General features: G+C 39.6%; 2 protein-coding genes and 1 long non-coding RNA gene across 3 annotated transcripts; all 3 read right to left on the bottom strand.

The window, feature by feature from the left end:
- Positions 1–1,394: 1,394 nt before the first annotated feature.
- Positions 1,395–15,367, bottom strand: LOC121262190. The gene is made up of 3 exons (XR_005940055.1): positions 15,355–15,367; positions 15,028–15,031; positions 1,395–1,538 (listed from the first exon to the last, which is right to left on the bottom strand). It is a non-coding gene; the product is annotated as an uncharacterized LOC121262190 (long non-coding RNA).
- Positions 15,368–17,311: 1,944 nt separating this feature from the next.
- Positions 17,312–19,335, bottom strand: LOC121260091 (GDSL esterase/lipase 2-like). Its single transcript, XM_041161947.1, has 5 exons — positions 18,974–19,335; positions 18,752–18,873; positions 18,173–18,403; positions 17,813–18,059; positions 17,312–17,695 (listed from the first exon to the last, which is right to left on the bottom strand). The coding sequence occupies exons 1-5, from the start codon at positions 19,245–19,247 to the stop codon at positions 17,448–17,450; spliced, it is 1,122 nt and encodes a 373-aa protein (XP_041017881.1). The 5' UTR covers positions 19,248–19,335; the 3' UTR covers positions 17,312–17,447.
- A 3,413-nt stretch (positions 19,336–22,748) lies between these two features.
- On the bottom strand, positions 22,749–24,948 carry LOC121260082 (GDSL esterase/lipase 1-like). Its single transcript, XM_041161939.1, has 5 exons — positions 24,651–24,948; positions 24,408–24,529; positions 23,618–23,848; positions 23,239–23,485; positions 22,749–23,120 (listed from the first exon to the last, which is right to left on the bottom strand). Exons 1-5 carry the CDS (start codon positions 24,931–24,933, stop codon positions 22,879–22,881), a joined length of 1,125 nt encoding a protein of 374 aa, XP_041017873.1. The 5' UTR covers positions 24,934–24,948; the 3' UTR covers positions 22,749–22,878.
- Positions 24,949–27,772: the final 2,824 nt, after the last annotated feature.

The following is a 27,772-nucleotide window of genomic DNA, read 5'->3' as shown; positions in this document are numbered from 1 at the left end:
TGTGGTGTAGGACATGACTCGAATGAGGACATCTTCAGCGAGTGAAGAGTTCATTGTGTCTAGGATAAAGGAATCTTGGCGAAGCCATTGACGATATTGGGGATTTGGATGGCCATCAATGTCTTTGGGTGGAGGGGAATTGAGCCATCAAGATAGTTAAAGAGATCTTGACCTTTGAAGTATGGTAAAGCTTGAGCTTTCCATACAAGGTAGTTTGCAGGATTCAATTTCACACTAATAGTGAGTGGAAGATTGGAGAGGGCTGGGATATTACTAGTGGGAGGGGCCATTATAGATCGGAATGGAAGAGACGTATGTCTTTTAGTGGCTCTTTGATACCATGTAAAGTTTATCAGTTTGTATAAAGGAACCCGAAAATACTTTGATGTTCACTTGAATTTCCTTGTGTACCTACAGAGAGTTTAAATAGAAATCAACTCTAAATGCTATCCTACATATTTGCGTATATATCTCATGAATTCAAAATTTAAATAGATACAATCTTGTTGATTCAAAATTCAAAATTTAACTGTTGTCCCACGTTGACTTATGCATATTTGAGATAAAATAATAATAAATTCAAAATTTTTTTTTTATTATTAATTTTTTTCTAAAATCAATTTTTTTTATATATATTTTGTAATTAGCAAACATTACATTTGACATTAATAATACGAATACAATAATAAAAAATATAATTTTTTATATATTATATTAAACATATAATAAAATGAAGAAAATATAATGTATTATAATAATAAAATTAATGTGCAGGAAAATATTTGTTGTGTTGTTGAATGAGGAAGAAGTGGAAAGAATTGTGAGAGAGAAAGTGGAAGGAGAGAAATAATTAGTAAAATAACATTTGAAGAGTGAATAATGAATCTCTAAATTTGTATAGACACTATTTATAGCTATATAAAAATAGAAAGATGTATAATTTAATATAAAAAAATTTAAACTTATATTATACAAATATAACTTTACATATGCATACGCATAACTTGTGAATGCTCTCGTCAGCCTCAAACTTTATAGACAATAGGTTGGCATCTTTACGTCTCTACCAGCTGTTTGGAATGAGTCCTGATTTGACTATTTCAGAGGTTGTTTAATAGTTTCCTGCTTTTGAGTGGCATTTTCAATTGAATTATATTATTTACAAGTTGTGTATAATGGGACACTATTTTAATATAAAAAAATTAAAGTACTAATTATTCTTGTGTAAGCTGATGTTTTAAGCCTGCTGCATCCATGATGTATTTAGTATATTGATAAAGAGACTTACAAATATATTTATTCATTTCATGGGTCAGTTTGGATCTAAACTCATTTTACTTCATCTAATTTAACATGTGTTTAGATATTAAATTGAATAGAATTGAATTGATAAAATATTATTAAAATATTATTTTTTAATATTATTATTATTTTGAAATTTGAAAAAGTTGAATTGTTTATTATATTTTGTGTTGAAATTTAAAAAATTTGTAATGATGAGTTGAGATGAGTTGAGTGGTTTAGTTTCCAAACGTACCCTAATCATTATAATTTTTTTAAATTTCAATACAAAATATAATAAATAATTTAATTTTTTTAAATTTTAAAATAATAATAATATTATAACAATATTTTATTCAACTTTTAACTTTAATCCCAACTCTACTCAACTCAACTTAACTTAACTCAGTTTAATATCCAGCCTAACCATATCATGCAGTCACTTAAAACTGCTCTATTCTATAGACTAGTGTTTAGGTGGTGCTCGCAAAATAATCATGCTAGAACCTAAATCCTACGTATTTTCTCAAACTTGCTCTGTCAACGTAGAATGAGGATGGCAGAGAACTAGGAATTAGAAATGGGTGAAGCAACTTCAAAAGAAACAGGAAAATTTTCAGGGCTCATTCTAATGGCAGAGATTTAGGAATTGATGGTCCTTCTCTATTTGATGTGCCTTCCCTGATCTCTCTATCAAGGAATAGTAAGAAAAGGGAACAGAGCAAGAACAATTCAACCTTATTACTTCAATTCAACTTCGAAAACCCTGATGAGCATGTTTAGATTATCGCAAACACTAACATCTAGAAAGAAGAAAATGCAAACTCGTTTATTTGGTAAACAATGTCAGTTTGGCAAATTGAAGAGATGGCTAGAGAAAATCTTCATTTCACCTCTGCTCAACAAGTGTTTTTACATTGTAAGGCCATGTAACACTTTGGTTTCCACTCCACATCGACTTGGCTATTAGCAAGCTGGCCCTTTCAGTAGGATGGCTAGAGTCAAAGAACACAGTCACTGGCTTTTTCACATAATTCATACACTTTGACAGATCTCTTCCCTCCACAACTGTTAACTCCTCTGTATCGACCAGATCCACAGCATGCCGCCTTCCCTTCCTTGAAACCTTCACAAAATAAAACCAGAATTGGTGAATAATAAATTGCACCCTGCAGTACTATGAAATTGAATAGCCATCATGACATACCATATTTTATAGGGTTATTCATTATTTCACTGACTATACTGTAGAAATCTGTAATTGAGTATTTGAATCCTTTCAGCTGGCTCTCTAGCTCCTGGAGGACATGTGGAAGTGCTTTGTTGTGCAGTTTTACCAGTGCTGTAATTTTCTCCACGCATTCACCTGCGTTTATTAGCTTTAAAAATGGTAAGCAACCCAATGGCGCCAAGTTTACAAACGCAAATTTCCTTCCTCCTTCCTTGTGTATTCCCTATATAAGAAATCATCAAAGAAATTTTGTGGCCGAGTTAAAAATCGAAAAAGAGAGAGAGAATAATATAAAACAATTTTTATTTCAAATATCGGGTACGAATGTAAGTGTTGTTACTTTGATCACAGTTGTCAAGTTGCCAATAACCATATCTACGTACTCTTCTGGAGAGTAGGATTGAAACAAGCTTGAGTTTGCAGTATAAGGGGCTACGTAATCGTTGCTTCCGACGCTGGTTATGTAAACAGCTCTTGACACCAATGTCTTGGCTTCTGCTTCACCTATCTCTTTCTTCAATAGCGTCTTCAATCTCTTGAAATTACTGAGTTGTGTGTGCAGGTCTATCACCTATCAATTAGAAGGGAGAGAAAAAGAAGAAGAATAAAACGCAAAGAAATCTCAACAATGTCATCATATAAGGCTGTGTTTATGTCATAGGAACGCAATCTATTTCAAGAAAGGATAATGATACATCCCACAATTCTTTTACAACCTATTTTACAATTAACGACTACGAGCATGCATGCTACTTCATCAAAAATAAATTTCGGTTTTAGTTGTACAGGAGTTATTAGAGAGTAACAAGTTAATATTTTCCTTTCGGAAAATAAGATGCAGGGATGATAACAAGATCAGACGTACGGCTTATATTTCGTGAGCTAAATATTCAAAGAATAAACAAAACAATAGCATACGAGGACTATAATTACGATCTTTAGAAAGAGTTTGTAAATTGTAAATGCAACAAAATTGAAAGAGAAGGAAAACATGAAAGATAATGAGACAAAAAAAAAGTTTCTAGTGGTTCGGTAAGTACAAGATCACTCGTTTGTTTTTATAGATGAGATGATATGAGATCATTAGTTAAAATTAAAGTTAAAAAGTTGAATAAAATATTAATAGAATATATATTTTCATTTTACAGTTTGCTATGCATCCCATATAAGAGACAGTAGTCGTGTAGTGTTATTTTCATCCGGGATATTATTACAAAACTTTATTCTTCTACCTTTCTTTTGGATGTCTCCCCTCAAAGTGAAAATTCTTATTTTTCCTTATTTTGTGTTACAGAATGCTTATTGGAAGATTCTTAGCACATTTAGTGACGTCTTGAAATGTGAACACGGGCTGCTTTGGATACATAAATAAAACACAAACCATCTCATCTGAATTGTACGGCTTGTTTTATTTTTATATCCAAACGCTCAAATGTAAATTTTTAACTCATCTGTATATCTCTACACTGCACATTGATTTACCCAGACAAACTTTTGACCCCCTTCTAACAGCCTACTGTTATCCTTCACGCCTCCCCTTCTACTTCCAACTACAAACTTTTGAAAAAGTCAAAGGTAATTCAATGACCAACTACTAAAAACATATTTTGAAAAAGTCAAAATATTTATCGATTTTTAATTTAATAATAGATAAGAGAAAAACTCAAGGCCAATCGGGTGAGGTTCTTATTTTTATACTCATCAATGAAAATTTGCCATGTAGAAGTTGATGGAAACAAACATCTACACCCGCACGCAAGAAATTCCGAATTGTACACTTCAGAGTTCAGAACTGTCCTTCCTCGCATAGCGGTTCCTCTACCCCTCCCTCGCGCAGGCCATTTCCTCTTCCCCTCGGTATGAAAGATGCACCATTTGATTTACTAGAATAAATGTTGAAAATAACACGAACACTGTCAGTATGAAAGATGCTTCTGATTTTGAGACATTCCATTTTCTCCTAGCATGGATAAAGAAGTAGTTCATCAAAATTTATTGGTTGGCATATAACCTCCTGGCAGTCTAAAGAAGCCAAACGATATATGTACAATAATTCTGCATAAATCAAAATTGCTTCACATGATTGATGAGAACAACTAATCTATACAAAGAACCTATGAAGAAAGATGACATGATATACAATGAACCTATTCAGAACAAGAAAATGCATAAATCAAAAGGTAAAATCTTCAAACAGTACAAGAAAGGGATCCCCACAAGAAAATGCATAAATCAAACTCTAGAAACGCATGAAATGCAAAAATCAAACCTTAAAATCCAACAAAAAATGGCATGTGAAATGCATAAATCAGAAACTTACCCACGATTGTGCAAGGATATCAGCACTGCGCAAGGGAGAGGAAATCAACGCTGAATGGCCTACGCGAGGGAGGGGGTGGTGAAATTGACGCTGCGCGAGAGGGAGGGGAGGGGGTGGGGAAATCGACTGCGCGAGGGAGGGGGCAGAGGAACTGCAATGCGAAGGGGGGGAGGGGGTTCTGAATTCTGAAGTGTACAAGCTGGAATTTCCTGTGTGCGGGTGTAGATGTTTGTTTCCTGCAACTCCTACGTGGCAAATTTTCATTGGTGGGTGTAAAAATAAGAACCTCACCCTACTGGCCTGTAGCTGCTCCAAATAGATAATACTTATTTTTAATATATTCATAATAATATTTTTCACCCAATAATTAAAAATACTTTTCAATAATTGATTGGACCCACCACTTTATCAAATTCTCAAAATACTAAAACTATCTACTCTCATTTTAACTCAAAAATTTCATAACTATTCAAGATATCTCATCTCATCTGAACGTGTAATATGTTAATATATAAAATAAATAATAACGGTAAGGTTATTTTCTGTCAATTTCACTAACTCCTTCTACCCATTTTCTGTCAATTTCACTAACGGCAAGGTTATTTACTTTTATATTTTTAGATTAAATTATTTATATAATAACGAAAGAAAGTTACTTTTATCCATTTATTAATAAAAAAAAAATATAGTCAGAGACATTCCGAGAAGGGCAAGAATGTGGATTCCCACTTATTTAGAAGGAAATCCACATTATCTTAAAAAGGGGGTTGAGATGGGATTCCAAATTTCCTTGACAATTTCGATTCGCTCGCCTTAAATCCATCCAAACGGAATAATCAAATATATTCTATACCATGAGAAGGGCAATATGTAACATACCATATTTTAGATGGGTTGTTTATTCTTTTCGTGACAAAGCTGCATAAATTGGTATTTGAATACTTGAATCCTTTCAATTGGCTCGCTAGCATGTGAAGGACATGAGAAAGTGATTTATTGTGCAATTTAGAAACCCAAATTTCCTACCTCCTTTTTTTATGTATTTCCTTACACATCAATGTGTAATTCAAACCAATTCAAACAATGAAAGATATGAATATTTTAAGAGAAATAATATTTACAGTCATAGAATGTGTAAGTATTGCATAATCTTTTTTGTAAAAAATGAGTAAATACAATATCTACATGAAAATTAATTTTTTAATAATAGAATTTATTATTTTTCACGATTACATAACACTTACGCGTTCTATGATTCTACGTATCATTACTCATATTTTAAATATTGGATACAACAGTAGTAAATGTCATTACTTTTTAATTTACTCTTCTCGTGAGTAGTAAATGTTGGGCCATCACGATCAACCTTGTTCACTTTCAGTCAAATTGTCATTGTTTGCTGTGTTCTTCATTTATAGGCTGTTTTTGTTGGAAGTTTAGCCAAATCCAACTTTCGAAGACTATTGGGCATTCTAAAGATCAATTAACAAGGCTTTTTGGTTTCTAAGACTGGTAGTCTTTTAATTTCTGAACAATGCCTTTTTGTTTTTCATTGATGTGTCTTTTTATTTTCTCTAAAGTAAAGCTTTAATTAAAAAACTTTATAGTTATCAAGTTCTTTGAAAGAAAAGTCCGTAAGTTCAACGGATTGACGTTTTCAAACAACGGAAAAATATCTTCAATTTTCTTTATCTGATCTTCTTTATCTGGGTGAAAGTATAGAAAAATTTATCTCTTCAACTTCGTGTCCTGGACGTGAAAAACATTGAAATTTTTTATACCAATAATGATATGCACGTTGTAGGGGGAAAACCCCTAGAGGCTAGGCCCAGGATAAGACTCGGGCCCAAAAGGGAGAATGCAGGGTAAGAGCCCTGACAAGAGGATGGAAGATGGTGTGACCTGACACCACTGACCAAGGTGCCACCGAGCCTGACACAACAAGATAGCCTGACAACCGAACTAGCCGACCATCAGGAACATCCCAGACTTGAACACAGCCGTCTGAATGGTGCAGGAGAACAAGGGAGCCCATCCAGAGCCATGCCTCATTTAATGGAGCAAGGACGAGCCTGTCTAAGACCACGCCACATTTAATGGTGCAGGAGCAAGTGCGCATGGTAGGGCCACACTGCATTCAATGCGTCCCAAGGTCGGCATGCAACACGAATGCCCTTCTGGGTGTCAACAACAACCTTGGCTAGGCCTAACAGGACTAGAGGGAAGCAGGAGGTTGGCAGGGATATGCAATCCCAGTACGAAGCCACACACTGGTTACCATCACCTCGAGACCCACCTCAACCAGGTATAAGTATCCCTCTCTCTTCCAAGAAAGGGTTACACTCACATTCTTGAACACTTCTCTGATTATTCATTCTAAGCTCTCTCTCTCTTTCTCTCTCTCTTCAACCTTGGCCTAACTTGAGTGTCGGAGGTATCACGGCCTCCAAGCTCCCCACTCTCCTCCTTACAGGGAAGAGGCCGAGTGCTGCCAGCATGGAGTTGCCTAGGCCCGCGAAACAAGACATCAACATTGGAGCCGTCTGTGAGATCTATTTTCCTACAAGTAATGTGTCCTTCGTATGCCGGCAACGACGTGCTCTCAAGCCTCCGAAGAAGAACGGCAACCCTTCACCTGGAAGCTGCAACGATACAGAAACTCATGCAGGAGATGGTGGCCCTTTGCCAGGAAAATGCCGCCTTGCGAGGTGGGGAGGGGGGGGGGATGGAGAGCCGGAGGGAGACCAGCAAAGCCACAACTCCGAGACCCATCATCCCTCTTAGACAGAAGCAGTCGAAGAAGAACTAAGGCGGACCTCTAGGTCCAGAAACTTGAAAACAAGTATGACGAGGTGGTCAAACGAGTACACTCGCCTTCCATGGTGGATCAATTGCTCACCAGCGTTGAGTTGTCATATAGCGCTGACGTCATGGCAGTTCCCCTACCCTCGAGGTTCAAAGTCCCGCTAATAGACTTGTACGAGGGGTCCAAGGATTCCTTATAACACCTGGAAACCTTCAAGGCACACATGACCCTACATGGGTTCCCAAGCGAGGTCACATGCAGGGTGTTCCCCCTTACGTTGAAGGGAGCAGCGAAAGCATGGTTTGAGACCTTGTTGCCCAAGACCATCACTAGCTTCACCGAGTTGGCTCGGCTCTTATTGAAACAATTCATGGAAAGCCGTAAGAGGAGACAACCCACTGCCTATCTCCTAACCGTGAAGCAAAGAGACGACGAGAGCCTGAAGTATTACCTCTCTCATTTCAATAAAGAACGCATGATGAAAACATCACCCTGGCAGCACTACTAAGGGGAATATGGCCCCGCAACCCTTTCATGGCGGAGATTACACTGAAGACCCCAACCTCGTTAAGGGAGCTCATGGACTAGCTGACAGCTTCATCAACGCTGAGGACGCACTCCGGGCCTTAATGGCCCTGCGACGGACCGAGTTGGACAGAGCAGATAGGAAGGCTGCCGACCAGAACAGCTAGGGAAGTCGAGAAGACGACAAAAAGAAGGCGCGTGATACAAAGTGCAAAGAAGCGCAGCCCACAAGTGGGAAGGCTGAACAGCGCATCCACACTAACTTGGCTGCAGAGATTGAAAGAGATCCTAGCCCGCAGGGCGAGGGGCGGCAGGACTTCGCCCGCCCCAAATATTGTACCTATCACAAAACCAACAGCCATCGAACGGAGGATTGCATCACAAGGAAGTGGAAGTTGGAGGAGACGGAAGCCCTAATAGACCAGTGGGGTGATGAGAGGCACGACCAGCGATACAACAGCCATGTACAACCACAGAGAAGTGAAAACCCCAACAGGAGAATGCCTGATAGGGGTAATAGGACAAGCTTGCAACGGAAAAGCCTGGTCAGAGAAGAAGGCTCAATGGGCGAGATACGCACGATAGCAAGCAGATACGCAGGGGGAGGAGCCACCTCGTTGGCAAGGAGGGCCTACGCTAGAAGGGCCAAGTACGAGAAAGTGTTCACCACCTACAAGGAGCCCTGAGGGAGAAGAGCTACGCAAAGGAACCTGTCATAACTTTCAGTGAGAAGGACGAAAAATGAGTTCTACGCTGCCATGACCGTGCATATCGCCAACTACTTGACAATGAGGGTCCTAATAGACAACGACAGCTCGATAAACATTATGTATTGGGAAGCATTCATCCAGATAGGGATTACGCCCGATCGATTATGCCAGACTCAATCCCCCTCAAAGATTTCACCAGGGACATGATTTAACCAGTTGGAGCCATCACCTTATCCATTCTGGCAGGAACGACCTAGATAACGATGGCAGCCATGGTGGATTTCTTCGTAGTAAAGGCCCCCTCTTCCTACAATGCGATCCTATGGCTACCAACCTTGAACCATCTCAGGACAGTGACGTCCACCTATCATTTAAAAATGAAGTTTCCAACCCCTATGGGAGTGGGAGGAATACATGGCGAGCAAAAGCTGGCGAGGAATTGTTATGCTCAAGAGTTGAAGCCCGAGGCAGTCGAAGTTTGGACCCTCAGGGGGGCATGAAGTAGCAAGCCCACCCCAGGCCCCTACAGAATGAAGGATCATGAAGGCTGCAAGCAACCCCATCTAAGGAATGTTGAACACGTGAAGGAACATTTTGTTTGAAAAACATGGGTTATCCCAATCATGTAGTTAGCAACCATTTCAATGAAAGTATGATTTTGCCTCTATTCGCTTTTGTTTACAAACACCAACACCACAAACCCAATCCCTTGACTGGCGCGATGCTTTGGCGCCCCTTCACAGCCAGTCGAGCACGAGTCACTTGGCTCGCCGACCTTCGCGCAATGCATGGTCGCGATGCATTGGCTAAGGGCCAAGGGCCTCTAGAGCTTTCCCTTCATGGCTAGTCGGACACAATTCTCTTGACTTGCTGACCTTCGTGCACCACAAACCTAATCCCTTGATTGGCCACGATGCCTTGGCTCAAGGCCAGAGCCTCTTGAGCTCTGCCCATTCACAGCCAGTCGGGCATGAGTCATTTGGCTTACTGATCTTCGTGTAATGCATGGTCGCGATATATTGGCTAAGGGCCAAGGCCTTCCGAGCTTTCCCCTTCATAGCCAGTTGGGCACAAGTCCTTTGACTTGCCGACCTTCGTGCACCACAAGCCCAGTCCCTTGACTAGCTGCAATGCATATTGGCTAAGGGCAAAACCTCCCGAGCTTTGCCCCTTCACAGCTAGTCGGGCACGAGTCACTTGGCTCGCCGAACTTTGCGCAATGCATGGCCGCAATGCATTGGCTAAGGCCAATGCCTCTCGAACTTTCCCCTTCACAGCCAGTTGGACATGCATCCCTTGACTTGTTGACCTTCGTGTACCATAAGCCCAGTTCCTTGACTGGCCGAGATGCATTGGCTAAGGGCCCAAGCTCTGCCCTTCACAGCCAATCGGGCACGAGTCACTTGGTTCACCGACCTTCATGCAATGCATGGTCGCGATGCATTGGCTAAGGGTGAAAGCCTCTCGAGCTTTTCCCTTCACAGCCAATTGGGCACAAGTCCCTCAACTTGCCGACCTTTGCACACCACAAGCCTAGTCCCTTGATTGGCCATGATGCACTGGCTAGGGCCAAAGCCTCCTAAGCACTGCCCTTTCACAGCCAGTCTGGCATGAATGACTTAGCTTGCCGACCTTCTTGCAATGCATGGTCACAATGCATTAGCTAAGGGCCAAAGCCTCCTGAATTTTCCCCTTCACAGCCAGTTAGAGACAAGTCCCTTGACTTACTGACCTTCGTGCACCACCAAGCCGACAACAGAGCAACAATAAGGACGCGAGGTCAGGGTTGCTGCGTTAAAACAACGGTTCCAAGCAAATCATCGAAGAAGAAAAAATATAAAGAAGATGCAAACACAAACTCAAAGATGAAAAGGAATCCAGCCTTTGCATGCATAAGTAAGCCAAAATTACAAGAGTTTAAATTACAAAGGCTCGTAGGCCATGCAAACAGAAAGGAAGAGCCTAAGACGATGGGGGTGGGTCTCCCGGGAGGTATGGTGGTTTTCCTGGCTTCCCGAGCTCTTTGACGAGCTCGAAGGCGAGAGGGTTTGGTTTCAAAGACTTTAGATCCAAGGTGTTGAGGTCCACATCTAGATTTTTGTGCATAAGTTCCCGAAATCGCTCGAGGCCCTCTTTGTAGCCATACCCCTAGGCAGTGTCTCGAAAGGCCTAAGGCGTCGGGCCTTCCCGGAAGCATAGACATAGTCCGCCCTGAGGCTAGCCAACTCTTCCTTTGGCCTGGACTTCTTCCTCTTCACCTGTGAACCTTGTCCCACAACTTTTGATGGCGCCCCTGCAATTTTTCCAATCTCTTCTGGAGCACGTCACACTCTGCCGAGACAGCTTCCATCTCCTTCTGGGCTTTCTAAACCTCGTGGCGGGCAATGATGGCAAGAGACCAGAGCGCCCGAGCCTCCTCCTCAAGCTCCCTGTACTCTTCCACAATAATACTCACCAACTGATACGTTGTCTGCAAGGGGAAGACGTTAGGAACAAGAGCAAAAGCAGAAAAGGTCAAGTAAGGGAAAGAGTCATACTTGTGCAAAAAGAGGCCTCAACTTTTGTGCCTCATGCTTGATCGGCTCAACTCGGCTTGGCTCGGCTCGAGTTTGAACAATGTCCGGGCTAGAGGACTAACTGGGCCCCAGAGTAGCATGAGAATAAGAGGCACCACCAACCAAGGGCAACGCGGGAGGTGGGACGTCTTCGATATGCTCCTGCAAAGGGCCAGCCCTAGAGGCTTCTTCAGAAATAGGCGCGACAGGTGGGGAATCCTTTCTTGCAAGGAAGGCCCTTCGGCGTCAGCGAATTCCCCTTCAAGTGGAGACGTCGCCCCAAGCGTGGCCAAGTAAGAATCCACCTCTTGCTCTAGAGAGGATTGTGAGGGTAAGGGCAAAATTGATACGCAACTATCGCTAAGCTCCACAACGAAGGGGGAGCTCGGACCTAGTTCCTCCTTATCATCAATATTCGGCCCCAACATCTGGAAGGACTAATGGGGTGGCACCTTCCGGAGAATCAACCCGGGGCAGCACGAGCAGAGCGATCTCCCAGGTGAGCGACTATTCAAAAGAATGGTGGGCGTCTATGGAAACACCCATGCTGGGTGCAAGTTCAAAAAAAGCATCCAGAACGACCTGGAAGGTTTCACCACCTCCTTCCTCTTTGGCAACAAAAGTTAGGATGGTGGGAGCTGGCAAAACTGATGTTAAGGTAGACGTAGGAGAATTTGGTGGCAAGAGAGAAATTGTGCCCTATGTGGAAGTGGCGGGGGCTGTTGGGCGCACCGGAGGCGCTCCTTGTGCAGGAGAAGCTCGGGCATCAGGGCGAGGCGCACATTGGGGTCCCTCGTTCCTGCCCCTTGGAGTATCTGGGCAGCGCGTATGCTGGGAAAAAGCCAGAATATCAGGGCGAGCTCGCTGGGAACTCCCCGCTTCGCCTCTTGGAACCTTGAGAGGAGGAGACGACCTAGACTCTAGGCGAGGGCCTTCTCTACTTCGAGACCCGGTAGCACCTCAAGAAGTCCTACCTAACTCACCCTTGGGGGCGCTGCCTTCTCCATCGTGCGCCACCTTCGCACGCTTACCCCTGTCACGACCAACGGGAAAGCTCGAAGACCCTTTTTGACACTGGGGTGATGGGGGGTCCTCCAGGAATTCCTGGCCGATTACATACGAGCTGTCGGGAGAAGTAAGGAAGCTCCTAATATTGATGTCCGACAACATGACGTCAATCTTCACGTCATAAGGGTGGGCCGACACCCAAGACAGCATAGTTGCGAGCATGTCTTTTTCCCTCCGAGACAGGTCTATGACCAGACTCTTGAACAAAATAACGTAGGACTAGAAGGCTTGGACGACGAACTCCTGATGATCCTGCTCCCTCATGAGGTACTCTCATCCTGGACCCAAGACGAAAAAGAACTTCCGAGACCAGTCCTTGATGTGCGAGTGGCGCAACTCAAGGCTGGCGATGCTCCTCCCAGGTGTACACGACTGGAAGATACAAAGGCTCTCATCCAAGCGCAGCATCCGATATAAAGACAGAAACTCCCTGGCTGTCAGGTCGGGGTACTCCTCCCCACTGGCGCTGAGTACTTGCCGGTAGATAATGCAGCCGCCTGCCAAGAGACGTCAGGCATTCGGATGAAGTTAGGCAGGAGCCAACCTCAAAAAGTGGAGGACGTCACGGATAGGGCGGCAGAAGGGAAACAGGAGCCCATTTGCAAACATGAGAGGGTAGAGGGCCATACGGCCTGCCATCCAGTGAACATCAACGACGGACTTACGACAATCAGGAACTTCCAAAACCACCAAAGAAGGGATATTGTACTTTACCCTAAACGCTCGGAGGTCATCTTCAGTAACCGACGAAACTCAATTCTTTCCGGTGAAGTACAACGGTTTCTAGGAGGAAGAACCACGTGGGGCCATCAGAGCAATAGGATCAGGAACTAAGGATACGGGTGAAGACAACGAAAGGATGAAATAATGGGAAATAGAACAAGGAAGAAGAAAGCTAGCGAAGGCAACAATGGAGGAGGAAGCAAATGGCGAAGGATGAGGAAGGAAAAGGCCTTATATAGGCTTGTGTGCGAACCGATGGGCTACTTGATGTTACGGGTTGGTGACCTCAGGAAAGCCACATAGCGCATGGGTTGCAGAAGCATGGGAGCGTGGCTACGGTCGCGTGAAAGGCACGAACCAATAGGGGCTCGAGGCGTGGGTGAATATGACCTACACGACATGACCGTCAGAGATGAGGGAGCATCGAGAACTCAAACGGCAGGGAACCTAGGAGTTAATGATGAGGACAAATGTTCTTGGGAAGCCCAAATGGCAGGGAACAACACGGCATGAAGGAACACTAAGCAAACGACGTCAACATCAATGATGAGCCCATTGTGTAGACCAATGTGCATCGCCCTCCCAACCGTCAAGAGACGAAGTGACACGAAAATCGAGGTAGCAATAGGTGGCCTTGGGAAACCCAAATGACTAAGCAGGCGAGCAATGGGTACGAACCGAGGAAGACACACAGGAGGAGAAAATCTTTTGAAAATTCCTACCACATATGTGTGATAGGAATTCGCAGGAATTGTGAGGGGGAAAACCCCAGAGGCCAGGCCCAAGATAAGGCTCGAGCCCAGGATCGCGTACGAGAGCCAAGATGTCCCGAAAGGCCCAGAAAGGAGAATGCAAGGCAAGAGCCCTGACAAGAGGACGAGAGATGGTGTGACCTGACACCACTAACCGATGTGCCACTGACCCTGACACCATATGATAGCCTGACATCAAAACTAACCGACCGTCAGGAACATCCCTGACTCTGACACAGCCGTCCAGGGCCATGCCGCATTTAATGGTGCAGGAGCAAGCGTGCATGGCTAGGCCACGCCGCATTCAATGCGTCCTGGGGTCGGCACTCAACGTGAATGCCCTCCTGGGTGTCAATAACAACCCTGGCCAGACTTGGCAGGACTGCAGAAAGTAGGAGGTTGGCAGGGACATGTGATACCAGTACAGAGCTACACACCAGTCACATCACCTCGGGATCCACCCCGACCAGGTATAAGTACCCATCTCTCTGCTAAGAAGACTCATTCTTGAGCACTTCTCTTATTATTCATTCTAAGCTCTCTGTCTTTTCATCTTAAACCTTGGCCTAACTTGAGTGTCGGAGGTATCACGGCCCACGAGCTCTCCCACTCTCCTCCTTGTAGGGAAAAGGCTGAGTGCTACCAGCATGGAATTGCCTAGGCCCGTGAAACACAACATCAACACACGCAATCTTTTTTACAATTCTTTATATAATTATGTTTTAAAATGAGAATATATAAATAAAGTGATGTTATTTTTATAAATTATTTTCAAAAAAAAATTCTCATTTAAAATATAATTATATAAAAAATTATAAAAATAATTGTATATTTATCATTTCACTTTTTATATTGCTTAATTCGGTTCAACTTTCAAAACTGGTCAATTGGTTTATTATTTCTAGAAAAAAAAAATGGCTGTGAGAGTGAGGTAATCACTTACGTATAAGATTGAAGGGATATTATGTAGTCACTTGGAAAGAAACGTGTCAAACAATCAATAAGTTTGACTGATGCCCTTCTGGAATTAATTATAACAAGTCATTTTCATGCTACTGGACTTGCATGTCTCTGAGGATGATTGAAATAATTGAATTATACTTGTTGCTGTTTTATGACATTTTGAGATATTATTAGTTTAACTTAAAAGCTTAAAACCCTTGCGTTAAATTTTTCAGAAAGTGAAAACTTGACTAGATATCATTACTGCTTCCTGAATCAACAAAACTTGAAGCATTTCCCCAGAATGCAGATAATAGTAAGAAAATGAAACAGAGCAAGAACAATTCAACCTTATTACTTCGAAACTTCTGAGCATATATAGATTATTCCAAACACTAACATCTAGAAATAAGAAGTATCAAACTCATTTATTTGGTTAACAATGTGAGTTTTGCAAATTGAACAAATGGCTTGAGAAAATCTTCATATCAACTCTGCTCGACCAGTGCTTTTATATTGTAAGGCCATGTGACACTTTGGTTTCCATTCCACATCGCCTTGGCGTATAGCAAATTTGTCCTTTCAGTGGGATGGCTAGTGTCAAAGGTCACATAGTCACTGGGATTTTCACATAATTCATACCCTTGGACGGATCCATTCACTGATCCACAAGTGCTAATTCCTCTGTAAGGACCAGATCCACAGCATGCCGCCTTCCTTTCCTTGAATCCTTCACAAAATAAAATCACAATAGGTAAATTGCAATACATGTGGGGTTTAGCCAACGATTAGAAACATTTTGTTCAGGGTTAAGGTAGACCTTTTAAATTGGATAAATCTTGAAAAATACAATTGGTCATATATATATATATATATATATATATATATATATTGAGTATTCCTGGCCGCTGAGAAGATGCTTGTTATTTTTTTTGAGGTGTACTAATGTTCATCTATATAACAAGTACTCGAGTATCTGATTCCCATACGACGATGTAGATCGACTTCCTGCACAACATGATATTCCAACACTATCCCCTCCATATGCCCCGGCCCTGTGTTCCCCTGGTATAGTGCTTTCATCATCGGTAAATAACATAATGGCTCCAAGCTTAGTAACGCAAATTTCCTACCTCCTTAATTTCTTGTGTATTTCCTGACACATTTATGTGTTATTCTAACCAACTCAAAAAATGAAAAACATGAATGTTTTAAGAGAAGTGCAACAACCACAAAGAGAACTTACAAACTGATATAGTTTGATCATGTGCTACGTTAGATTATAAAATACTTTTATTATAAAGTAGATCTAACGTATCACATCAAGTTATGTTAGTTTATAGATTTATTTTTATAAAATCTCTTTGTGGATAAACCGTTTTTCATGTTTTAAATATCGGATACAACATCTCTAGATGTGATCATTGCTTTTAACTTACTCACTTGTAAATGTTTGGCCATCACGATCGACCTTGTTCACTTTCAGCTAACTTGTCATTATTTGCTGCGTTGATCTTCATTTATAGGCTGCTTTTGTTGGGAGTTTTAACCAAATCCAACGTTCGAAGACTATTGGGTATTCTTGAGATCAATTAATAAGGCTTTTTGGTTTCTAAGAGTGGCCTTTTAATTTCTGACTCTTGCCTTTTTTGTTTCTCATCTCTGCGTCTTTTATTTTCTAAGTAAAGCTTTAATTAAAAGACTATAGTCATCCATTGCTTTAATAGAAGAGTCTGTACGTTAGATCTTATATGACTATATATATAGGTTGGCGGTAAGTGGGTAAAGGAACAGAGAGTTGAAAACTGGTATTCTGAGGACTATTGGGATGAAGTCATGGATATTATCAAGGGGGTCCCGGTCCGAGTATTTCATATTTTTAGAGAGGGAAATGCTTCGGCAGATTTCCTGGCAAGGATAGGAGCGGAGGTAAGCAACGGGCTATACTAGTCTTCTATGGATATTCCATCTCGTCTTAAAGGTTCTTTGTGTATAGAAAGACTAGGTGTTCCTATTATCCGATCCACATGGAGAGAAACGTACGGTCAAACAATCAATAAAAGTCTCTCTGATCTCCTTCTGGAATTAATTATAACGGGCCTAGATCATGTCTCTGAAAGGGATGAATGGAGATATATCAGCCTTGATCTGCTCTGCAGATGATTGAAATAATTGAATTATATATACTTGTAGTTGCCGCTGTCGTATTAAATTTTGAGATATTATTAGTTTAACTTACAAACAGTTTAAAACCCTTGCTTTCAATTTTTCAGAAAGTGAAAACTTAAATAGATATCAGTACTGCTTCTCGCATCAATAAAACTTGAGCATTTCCCAGAATGCAGATAATAGTAAGAAAATGAAACAGAGCAAGAAAGATTCAACCTTACTACCACAATTCAACTTCGAAACTCCTGAGCATATGTAGATTATTCCAAACACTAACATCTAGAAAGAAGAAATAGCAAACTCATTTATTTGGTGAACGATGTGAGTTTGGAAAATTGAACAAATGACTAGAGAAATTCTTCATTTCACTTCAGCTCAACAAGTGCTTTTACATTGTAAGGCCGTGTGACATTTTGGTTTCCATTCCACATCGCCTTGGCGTATAGCAAGTTGGCCCTTTCAGTGGGATGGCTAGAGTCAAAGTTCACATAGTCACTGGGATTTTCACATAATTCATACCCTTGGACGGATCCATTCACTCTAGTGACTCCACAAGTTCTTACTCCTCTGTATGGACCAGATCCACAGCATGCCGTCTCCCCTTCCTTGAAACCTTCACAAAATAAAATCAGAATTGGTAAAAATGCAATATATGTGAGTTTAGCCTACGTTAGAACAAATATAATTGCACCCTGCAATACTTTGAAATTGAATAGCCATCATGACATACCATATTTTAAAGGATTATTAACTGCTTCATTGACTAAACTGTATAAATCTGTAATTGAATGTTTGAATCCTTTCAGCTGGCTCTCTAGCTCCTGGAGGACATGTGAAAGTGCTTTGTTGTGCAGTTTTACCAGTGCTGTAATTTCCTCCTCGCATTCACCTTCGTTTGTTGCCTTAAACAATGGTATGCAACCCAATGGCGCTAAGTTTAGGAACGCAAATTTTCTTCCTCCTTCCTTGTGTATTCCCTATATAAGACATCAGCAAAGTATGTTTGTGGCCGAGTTAGCAATCGAAAGAGAGAGAGTGATATAAAACAATTTTCGTTTCAAATATTGGGTACGAATGTAAGTGTTGTTACTTTGATCACAGTTGTCAAGTTGCCAATAACCATATCCACATACTCTTCTGGAGAGGAGGATTGAAACACGCTAGAGTTTGCAAAATAAGCCGATACGTAATCGTTGCTTCCAATGGCGGTTATGTAAACAGCTCTCGACACCAATGTCTTGGCTTCTGCTTCACCTATTTCTTTCTTCAATAGCATCTTCGTTCTCTTGAAATTACTGAGTTGTGTTTGCAGGTTTATCACCTATTAATTAGAGGGGAGGGGGAAAAGAAAAAGGGAAAAGAAGCACAAAACGCAAATCTTAACCATGTCAGCATATATGACTGTTTGTAAAAGAGTAATGATACATTTACGATTCTTTTACAATCAATTTCACAATTAATGACGGTAAGCATGCTACTTCATCAAAGATAAATTTCCAATCTTTTCGAGAAATCAGATTGGATGATAAGAAATTTCTTCAGTTACATATGCAAGAACAAATTGTAATGCAACAAAGTTGAAAGATAATGCAACAATTATAGTTAGTTGCATTTCAATTGCATGCCGAGAAGCCTATTAATGAAATCCACTGATCAGGTAGAAGCTTACGTATCCTGGATAAGTTCCGACAAGAGCACCAGCTCCGGCAGATGCAAAGTTAGCCCCATCTGCATTTCGCTTATAACCAGGATGTAGATACGCCGGAATCAATGGCAACTTTGCAAACTCAGCTGCAACAGTACATGCTTTCAAAACTTAGCCGACAGAAACAGTATTCAGGTTCTAAAGAAAAGAAAACAATGACATGATGAGTGTTCGTGCATATCTAACCTATGAAATCTGGAATTATACGGCCATCGGAATATCTCCCAGTTGGGTAGTTAAAGAAGGTTTCCCCATAGGGATAAAAATTTGCCCGGATCGTAGTGTTGAAGTAGTTATTGTTTCCTGCATCAAAAAGAGAATCTCCGAAGATGAATAGGGCAACATGGTCATCCGGCAGGCATATGTGACTGTGACCAAGGCTTGGGGTGGGTATAATACTAACGCTCGCACACAAAACCAAGAAACAGATATGAATCCTTGAACCCATCATCATGTTCATTAATATATCGTTCACTTTCAGTTTGTTAACTTCATTAATTAGTCACAGTTTTGATTTTTTATTTATAGGCTGCTTTGTGCTTTGGGTGAAGGAAATGTATGATCTGCATTTCTTCTAGATCGGTTTTTACATTTTTTTCAGATCATGGACCGACGACTATTGAAACAATTCGACCAAATTAAGGATTTTTATGGCCGAATCCTGACCCTTGGGCAGCAAGATGTTATTTCGACCTTTAATATTGGATAAATGATAGGCTTAAAAAATAGGAGGTCATATATATCTTATTTTGAATATTCCTGGGTGCTGAGAAGATGCTATCCGTACCAAGCTAGATAGTCTCCTGTTGAATATTCCTGGCTCACCAAGCTGGACTTTTCAGGTATCTTATCCCCGTCCGATGAGACTTCTTGCGTGGCGTCATCTTTTAGCGAGTAGTATTAAATATAGTTATATGTTGTATAAGTCTTACATATTTATTTTTAAAAAATATAAGATTTATTATTAAAAATTAATTTTTTAAATAAGATTCATATGTATTCTAGGAGAAAGATGAAAAGGGATATTGGGCTGGGAAGGGTGATGTTTTACAACTTGAATATTAATGTGGGAGGGTAGTAAATCAAATACGTGATAAGAGTATTAAAATCTTTATTGAACTTAAAATAAGAAAAGATTTTTTTTAGTGGATCTACCATATTGAATATCATACTAATCTAAATATTGGTGCAGTAGTGGAGTATGTCTCTGTTCAAAATCAAGCTGCTGCACAGAAACTACTCTAGAAAATGAATCATCAAAGCTAGGATGGTCGACATTCCAAAGGTCATATTTTTTGCATGTAGAGATCAATTTTTTCCCTCAATTCCAGATTCAAGATGCGAAGACTATTGCATAATCAGGAAATATTGAATAATATTATTTATTTTGCATTGTTATGTATTAGTTTAATTAGTTGCGATATATTATTATTTATTTTGTTCTTTGTAAATTTATATTTTGCATTGTGATGTAACAATAATATTATTTATTTTGTATTTTTATTTATTTTGTTATTTAATTTTTTTTTATAAATTTACTTTAGAAAGTGTTTAAATTATTTTTTTAAAAAAAATATGGACAATTTAAGCATGGTATCAGATTTTTTTAAAAAAAAACCTGCTATAAATTTGTTTTAAAAGTTTGTCTTTAAAAAAAAAAAAAAAAAAAAAACCCCGCCCGGATTAAATCCGGTTATAACCGGATATCCGCCCGGATTAAATCCGGAGGAATCCAGGCGAATAACCACCCGGTTTTTAAAATTCGGATCCGGATCCGATTGTCACCGAATATCCAGATCTGGATCCGGATGCACACCCCTATTCATATCTACTTATTTTTTAAAAAAAATATGTGACATTTAAATATTTTATAATTATATCATTTCTCTGCTCCAATATTATCCCCTCGGGCCCCTTGCCCACATGACTTTGGACTTACGAATAGTCCATGCTTATCCCCCAAAGGTCTTTGTTACGTGCAACAAACATATCATGAATTCACACTTCTCTCCTTTTCCTCTGTGCCTTAATTTCACCATGCATCATCCATGGGATCCATATGCCCATCCATCCAATCGTGGACTCCAAATCAAATTGAAAAACGTGATGAATTTATCATTACTGCTTGCATCAACCAAAAATGAAAAACTTGAAGCATTTCCACAGATCTAGTGCAGATGGAATATAAACCAGGCTTCTCAATTAATCCTTACTAGTACTTGAATGCTTATAATTCGAAGATTCACGACATTTTTAGTCAAGTAAAAAACCTAGATGTTTAGTATTACATAATACATATTACAAAAAAAGACAAATGGTCTTCAGCATGGCAAAACACAAGTAAAAAACATAACATAAATAAATGAAAACAAATTGTCTTAAATATAGAAACAATGTAAAAAATATATATAACATAGATAAATGATAACAAATTGAGAGTGATCTTCATGTTTGCTGCTTTAACCTTCAATCTCAATGGTTGTCATGTTTGAATGTACGCCTAACTCTATATACAAATATTAATAATAAGAATAAAACATCAAATGCTTGTGAATTTGGATTATGAAAAACACTAAAATTAAATTACAATAAAAACAAAGAAAACATTACCCGATGTTACTGTGAAACTCTCCACATTATCCATAGCCTCCCGGATATTAATGGTTATTGACGGATGCTTTAACCAATTTTGAGTATAAATAAGTGTCTCAACGGTTCTTGGAGTCAACGAACTTCGAAAAGGATCAAGCACATGATGACCTCCCGTACTAAATGCTGACTCAGACGCAACCGTGAAAACATGTATGATCAAAAAGTCTTGTGCAATCCTCGCGAGTATAGGATAGTTAGGCTCATTAATTTTTCACCAAGTCAACAAGTCAAACGATGGGTTGAGTGCCTCACAACCATCTAATAAATATCTATTCACTTCTATTTTGGCAATAGTAAATCACATGGCAAAAGATGTTTTATACCACTTATAGAAACATTTGGTCTCACGTTTACCATCACTATCATTCATGGTTCTAGATGTCGGAGGGGTTCATGTTCTTGGATACTTGTGGTGGAATCGAATGTAGCATTATATTCCGCTTACAAATCTGCTAATACACTCGACACCAACACCTCAGCACGAAACTCAGAACTTTTAGGTGGAAATTAAGTAAGAAACCCTAACTTGCTTCGTGGATCAAGTACAACTGCAATTAACATAAACAAGTTCATCATATCTAATGACTCCAATACTTACCATATTTCGAGAAGGGCGAGAACGTGGATTCCCACTTATTCATAAGGAAATCCACATTTTAGAGGGTTGTTCGTTCTGTTCGTGACAAAGCTACATAAATAGGTATTTGAATATTTGAATCCTTGGTATTTGAATATTTGAATCCTTTCAGCGAGTGAAGGACATGAGAAAGCACATGCAGTTTAGAAACACAAATTTCCTACCTCCGGTCTTTTTTATGTATTTCCTGACGACACATCGACAATGTGTAATTCAAACCAAATCAAACAATGAAAAACATGAATGTCTTAATTTTTAAATAATTGTATATTTATCGTTTTACTTTTTATATTGCTTAATTAATCGGTTGAACTTTCAAAACAGATCAATTAGTTTATTATTTCTAGAAAGAAAAATGGCTGTGAGAGTGAGTTAATTACATACGTATAAGATTGAAGGGATATTAATTATGTATTCACTTGGAAAGAAACGTGTCAAACAATCAATAAGTTTGACCGATGCCCTTCCGGAATCAATTATAACGAGTCATTTTCATGCTACTGGACTTGCATGTCTCTGCAGATGATCGAAACCCTTGCGTTAAATTTTTCAGAAAGTGAAAACTTAACTATGTCAGTACTGCTTCTTGCATCAACAAAACTTGAAGCATTTCCCAGAATGCAGATAATAGTAAGAAAATGAAACAAAGCAAGAGCGATTCAACCTTATTACTTCGAAACTTCTGAGCATATATAGATTATTCCAAACACTCACATCTAGAAATAAGAAATAGCAAACTCGTTTATTTGGTGAACGATGTGAGTTTGGCAAATTGAACAAATGGCTTGAGAAAATCTTCATTTCAACTCTGCTCAACGAGTGCTTTTATATTGTAAGGCCATGTGACACTTTGGTTTCCATTCCACATCGCCTTGGCGTATAGCAAGCTTGTCCTTTCAGTGGGATGGCTAGTGTCAAAGGTCACATAGTCACTGGGGTTTTCACATAATTCATACCCTTGGACCGATCCATTCACTGATCCACAAGTACTAATTCCTCTGTAAGGACCAGATCCACAGCATGCCGCCTCCCCTTCCTTGAATCCTTCACAAAATAAAATCACAATAGGTAAATTGCAATACATGTGGGGTTTAGCCAACGAATAGAACAAATATACTTGCTCCCTGAAGTACTACGAAATTGAATAGCCATCATCACATACCATATTTTAAAGGGTTATTCGTTATTTCACTGCCTAAATTGTATATATCTGTAATTGAATATTTGAATCCTTTCAGCTGGCTTTCTAGCTTCTGGAGGACGTGGGAAAGTGCTTTGTTGTGCAGTTTTACCATTGCTGTAATTTCCTCCTCGCATTCACCTGCGTTTATTGCTCTAGCCGCTGGTCTGCAACCCAATGGCCCCAAGTATAAAAATGCAAATTTTCTTCCTCCTTCCTTGTGTATTCTCTATAGAAGACATCATCAAAGTATGTTTTTGGCCGAGTTAAAAATCGAGGAGAGAGAGAGAGAGAGAGAGAGAGAGAATAATTTAAAACAAATTTTGTTTCAAATATTGGGTACGAATGCAAGTGTTGTTACTTTGATCACAGTTGTCAAGTTGCCAATAACCATATCTACATACTCTTCTGGAGAGTAGGATTGAAACAAGCTTGAGTTTGCAGTATAAGGGGCTGCGTAATCGTTGCCTCCGATGCTGGTCATGTAAACAGCTCTCGACACCAATGTCTTGGCTTCTGCTTCACCTATTTCTTTCTTCAATAGCGTCTTCATTCTCTTGAAATTACTGAGTTGTGTGTGCAGGTCTATCACCTATTAATTAGAAGATAGGAAAAGAAGAAGAAGAACAAAAAGCAAAAAAAATCTCAACCATGTCATCATATAAGGCTATGTTTATGTCATAGGAACACAATCAATTTCAGGAAAGAGTACTAATGATACACTTACGCTCACAATTAACTGCTACAAGCATGCTACTTCATCAAAGATTCAAAAATAAATTTCATTTTAAAAAACCACATTTTTTTTAGTTACAAAAGAGTCGTAAGAGAGTAACAAGTTGATAATTTTCCTTCGAAAAATAGGACTGAATGATGAGTAGTGACGGCTTATATTTCTTAAGTTACATGTCCAAGAATAAACAAAACAATAGCAGACGACGAGTATAACGGTCTTTCTGAGAGAGTTTGTAAATTGTAATGCAACAAATTTGAAAGAGAAGGAAAACATGAAAGATATTAATGAGACAGAATTTTCGAGTGTTTTGGTACGTACTAGACTACGTGCCATCTATGCTAGCTACAGTTAGGTGCATTTCAATTGAATGCCGAGAAGCCTGATATTGAAATCCAATAATCTGGAAGAAGCATACCCATCCTTGACGAGTTCCGACAAGAGCACCAGCTCCGGCAGATGCAAAGTTAGCCCCATCTACATATCGCTTATAACCAGGATGTAGATACGCCGGAATCAATGGCAACTTTGCAAACTCAGCTGCAACATGAGAACATGCTTTCAAAACTTAGCCGACAGAAACGAAACTTCGCTGAAACAGTATTTAGGTTCTAAAGAAAAGAAAACAATGGTATGATGAGTGCGTGCGTGCATATCTTACCTATGAAATCTGGAATTATACGGCCATCAGAAAATCTCCCAGTTGGGTAGTTAAAGAAGGTTTCCCCATAGGGATAAAAATTTGCCCGGATCGTGGTGTTGAAGTAGTTATTGTTTCCTGCATCAAATAGAGAATCTCCGAAGATGAATAGGGCAACATGGTCATCGGACAGGCATATGTGACTGTGACCAAGGCTTGGGGTTGGTATAAATATAGCTAGGCTCGCACACATGAAAACGGCCAAGAAACAGATATGAATCCTTGAGCTCATCATCATGTTCATTAATATCTTGTTCACCTTCTGTTTGTTAATAACTACTTAATTAGTCGCAATTTTGATTTATTTATAGGCTGCTTTGTGCTTTAGGTGAGGAATTAAGAAGGAAATATGTTTACATTTCTTCTATCTGTTCATGAATCTTCAAGACCTTTCAATTTTTAACATATTTTTCAGATCACGAACCGACAATTATTCAAACTGTTGGACCAAATTAAGGATTTTTATGGCCACATATTCAATCCTTCTTCACCTAAAACAATTTGTTCAGGGGTTAAGGTAGACAACGTTTCTTTTTTTCTTTCTTTATTTTGACCTTATAAATTGGATAAATCATAATCTTGTAAAGTACAATTGTTTTTTTTTTTTACTATTCCTGGCTGCTGAGAAGATGCTTGTTATTTTTTTGAGGTGTACTAATGTTCATCTATATATCAAGTACTCAAGTATTTGATTCCCATTCGACGATGTAGATCGACTTCCTGCACAGCATGATATTCCAACACTATCGCCTCCATGCTCCTGTTTTCCCCTGGTATAGTACTGCTTATAAATGATATCACATAATCAGGCTTCATTATAGGATAGCACTGTCTATGGCTGGATTCTAGGACAGCAAATCACTCACTTGATTATAGAAGCAGAAATTGTCCACTGCAGATTGTATAGCTTGATTCTTGTATATCTTCCCTTTATAGCTTTCCCTTGTACCTTTATTAGGGCACTAAATACATAATTCAAGAGTGTAGTCCATACAAAAATATTGTATCCAATTCTCTTTATGGCATCAGAGCTGCCTATCCTCTCACGAGCAATTTTTTTTTCCCAGACTTTGAAATGTTTTCATCTGTGAGCAATTCTGGTCCTAACCCGATCTCCAACTCTACAAATGAGACCACCCTATGTTGGAGATGGTGTTGTGTGGGTTCCCTCCTATATGGAGGGTGGCCCATGTGGGTCCATTAAGCCCATATGAAGAGAGGGTTTAGGTCCAACTTAATTAGATTTATTAAAACCTAAGTTGCTGTCGTGAACAGTAAAAACAGTGCGCGAGAAAAGGAGGGAAATTGTGAAAGAGAAAAGAAGCTGTCAAAAAACAGAGCGACTGTACAGTTTCCATAAAACATTTCGATCGGCGTCGTCTGTGATCCGATCGAGCTGAAATTTTGTATACACGTTCATGACTCAAGGCTCTACAATCTGAACGGTGAAAATCGGATTTAGAGCAGTATTTATGGTACTCGTAGCCGTGAACAGTACCTCATCCTCCTTGGTGAAGTCTCTTCTATCACATTGTTTGGTTGCCAAGAAAGTTTTTTTTTCCTAGGATTATTGTTGATTGTATGCCTCTAGTACTATCTAGAAAGAACATTTATGTACACATCATTGTTGATAGTGGAAGGTTTAACTGGACTAGGTCCCGTGGTTTTTCCCTTAGCTTTGAAGGGTTTTCCATGTAAAAAATTCTTGGCTCTTTGTGTGGGTGTGATTTTGCTTTAGATTATTCTATATTAAATTACTTCCTAACATATTCACACAAAGTGAGAGATTATTATATCCGTTGTTTGATAACTGATTTAGTTATTCCAAGTCTCTGTTAAGATTTCTCCCAACAAAGTGGTATCAGAGCGGGGTTATAGTTATTCAATACTTTGTGTTGAATAATGGAAGCTAATTTGAGTAGAATGGTTACTTTAAATGGTTCTAATTATCACACTTGGAAAGGTAAAATGGAAGATTTTTAATTTGTGAAACAATTTTATCTACCGGTATTTGCTACTGAGAAGCCTGAAAATAAATCTAATGAAGAATGGACTTTGCAACATAGACAAGTTTGTGAGTACATCAGGCAGTGGGTAGATGATAATGTTTGGAACCATATTAGTGGGGAGACACATGCACGTACACTCTGGAATAAACTTGAACAGTTATATGCTCGAAAGACTGGAAACAATAAAATGTATCTGATCAAGCATTTGATGTCTTTGAAATATCAAGATGGAACTCCATTGACATATCACTTGAACACATTCCAAGGAATAATTAATCAGTTGGCTAGAATGGGTATCAAGTTCAATGATGAGGTACAGGGTTTGTGTTTGCTTGGTACATTGCCGGACTCTTGGGAGACATTTAGAATGTCATTATCTAACTCAGCCCCAGATGGTGTAATCAATATGGATCTAGCTAAAAGCAACATTTTGAACGAAGAGATGAGAAGAAAATCACAGGGTTCCTCTTCGCAGTCAGAGGTCTTGGTTACAGAAAACAGGGGGAGGAGTAAAAGCAGAGGTCCAAATAACAGAGATAAAGGCAGAAGCAAGTCAAACAAGTTTGCTAATGTTGAGTGCTATCATTGTGGCATGAAAGGGCATATCAAGAAATATTGTAGAAAATTGAAGAGAGAATACAAGGAGAAAAGAAATGAGAAGAAGGATGTTGATGAAAAGAAGGATGATAAAGTTGCCACCATTACTACTGGAGACTTCTTCATTATTTATGATGATAATGATGTTGTAAACATTGTTTCTCATGAAACTAACTGGTGATTGATAGTGGTGCCTCAATTCATGCTATATCCAGAAATGATTTCTTCACAAATTATGTACCCGGTGATTTTGGCACAGTAAAGATGGGAAATGGTGGCTTGGCTAAAATTACTGGCATTAGAGATGTGTGCTTGGAAACTAATAATGGCACAGTGCTTGTTCTTAGAGATGCGAAGCACATTCCTGATATCCGTTTGAACTTGATTTCTACAAGTAAACTTGATGATGAAGGGTATTGCAACACCTTTTGTAATGGGCAATAGAAGCTTACAAGAGGTGCTATGGTTATAGCTCGA

The sequence above is a fragment of the Juglans microcarpa x Juglans regia genome, chromosome 1D (genome assembly GCF_004785595.1).
Source record: "Juglans microcarpa x Juglans regia isolate MS1-56 chromosome 1D, Jm3101_v1.0, whole genome shotgun sequence".
Classification (NCBI taxonomy): domain Eukaryota; kingdom Viridiplantae; phylum Streptophyta; class Magnoliopsida; order Fagales; family Juglandaceae; genus Juglans; species Juglans microcarpa x Juglans regia.
The sequence above is the reverse complement of the archived record's forward strand: the minus strand, read 5'-3'. Positions and strand labels throughout refer to the sequence as shown.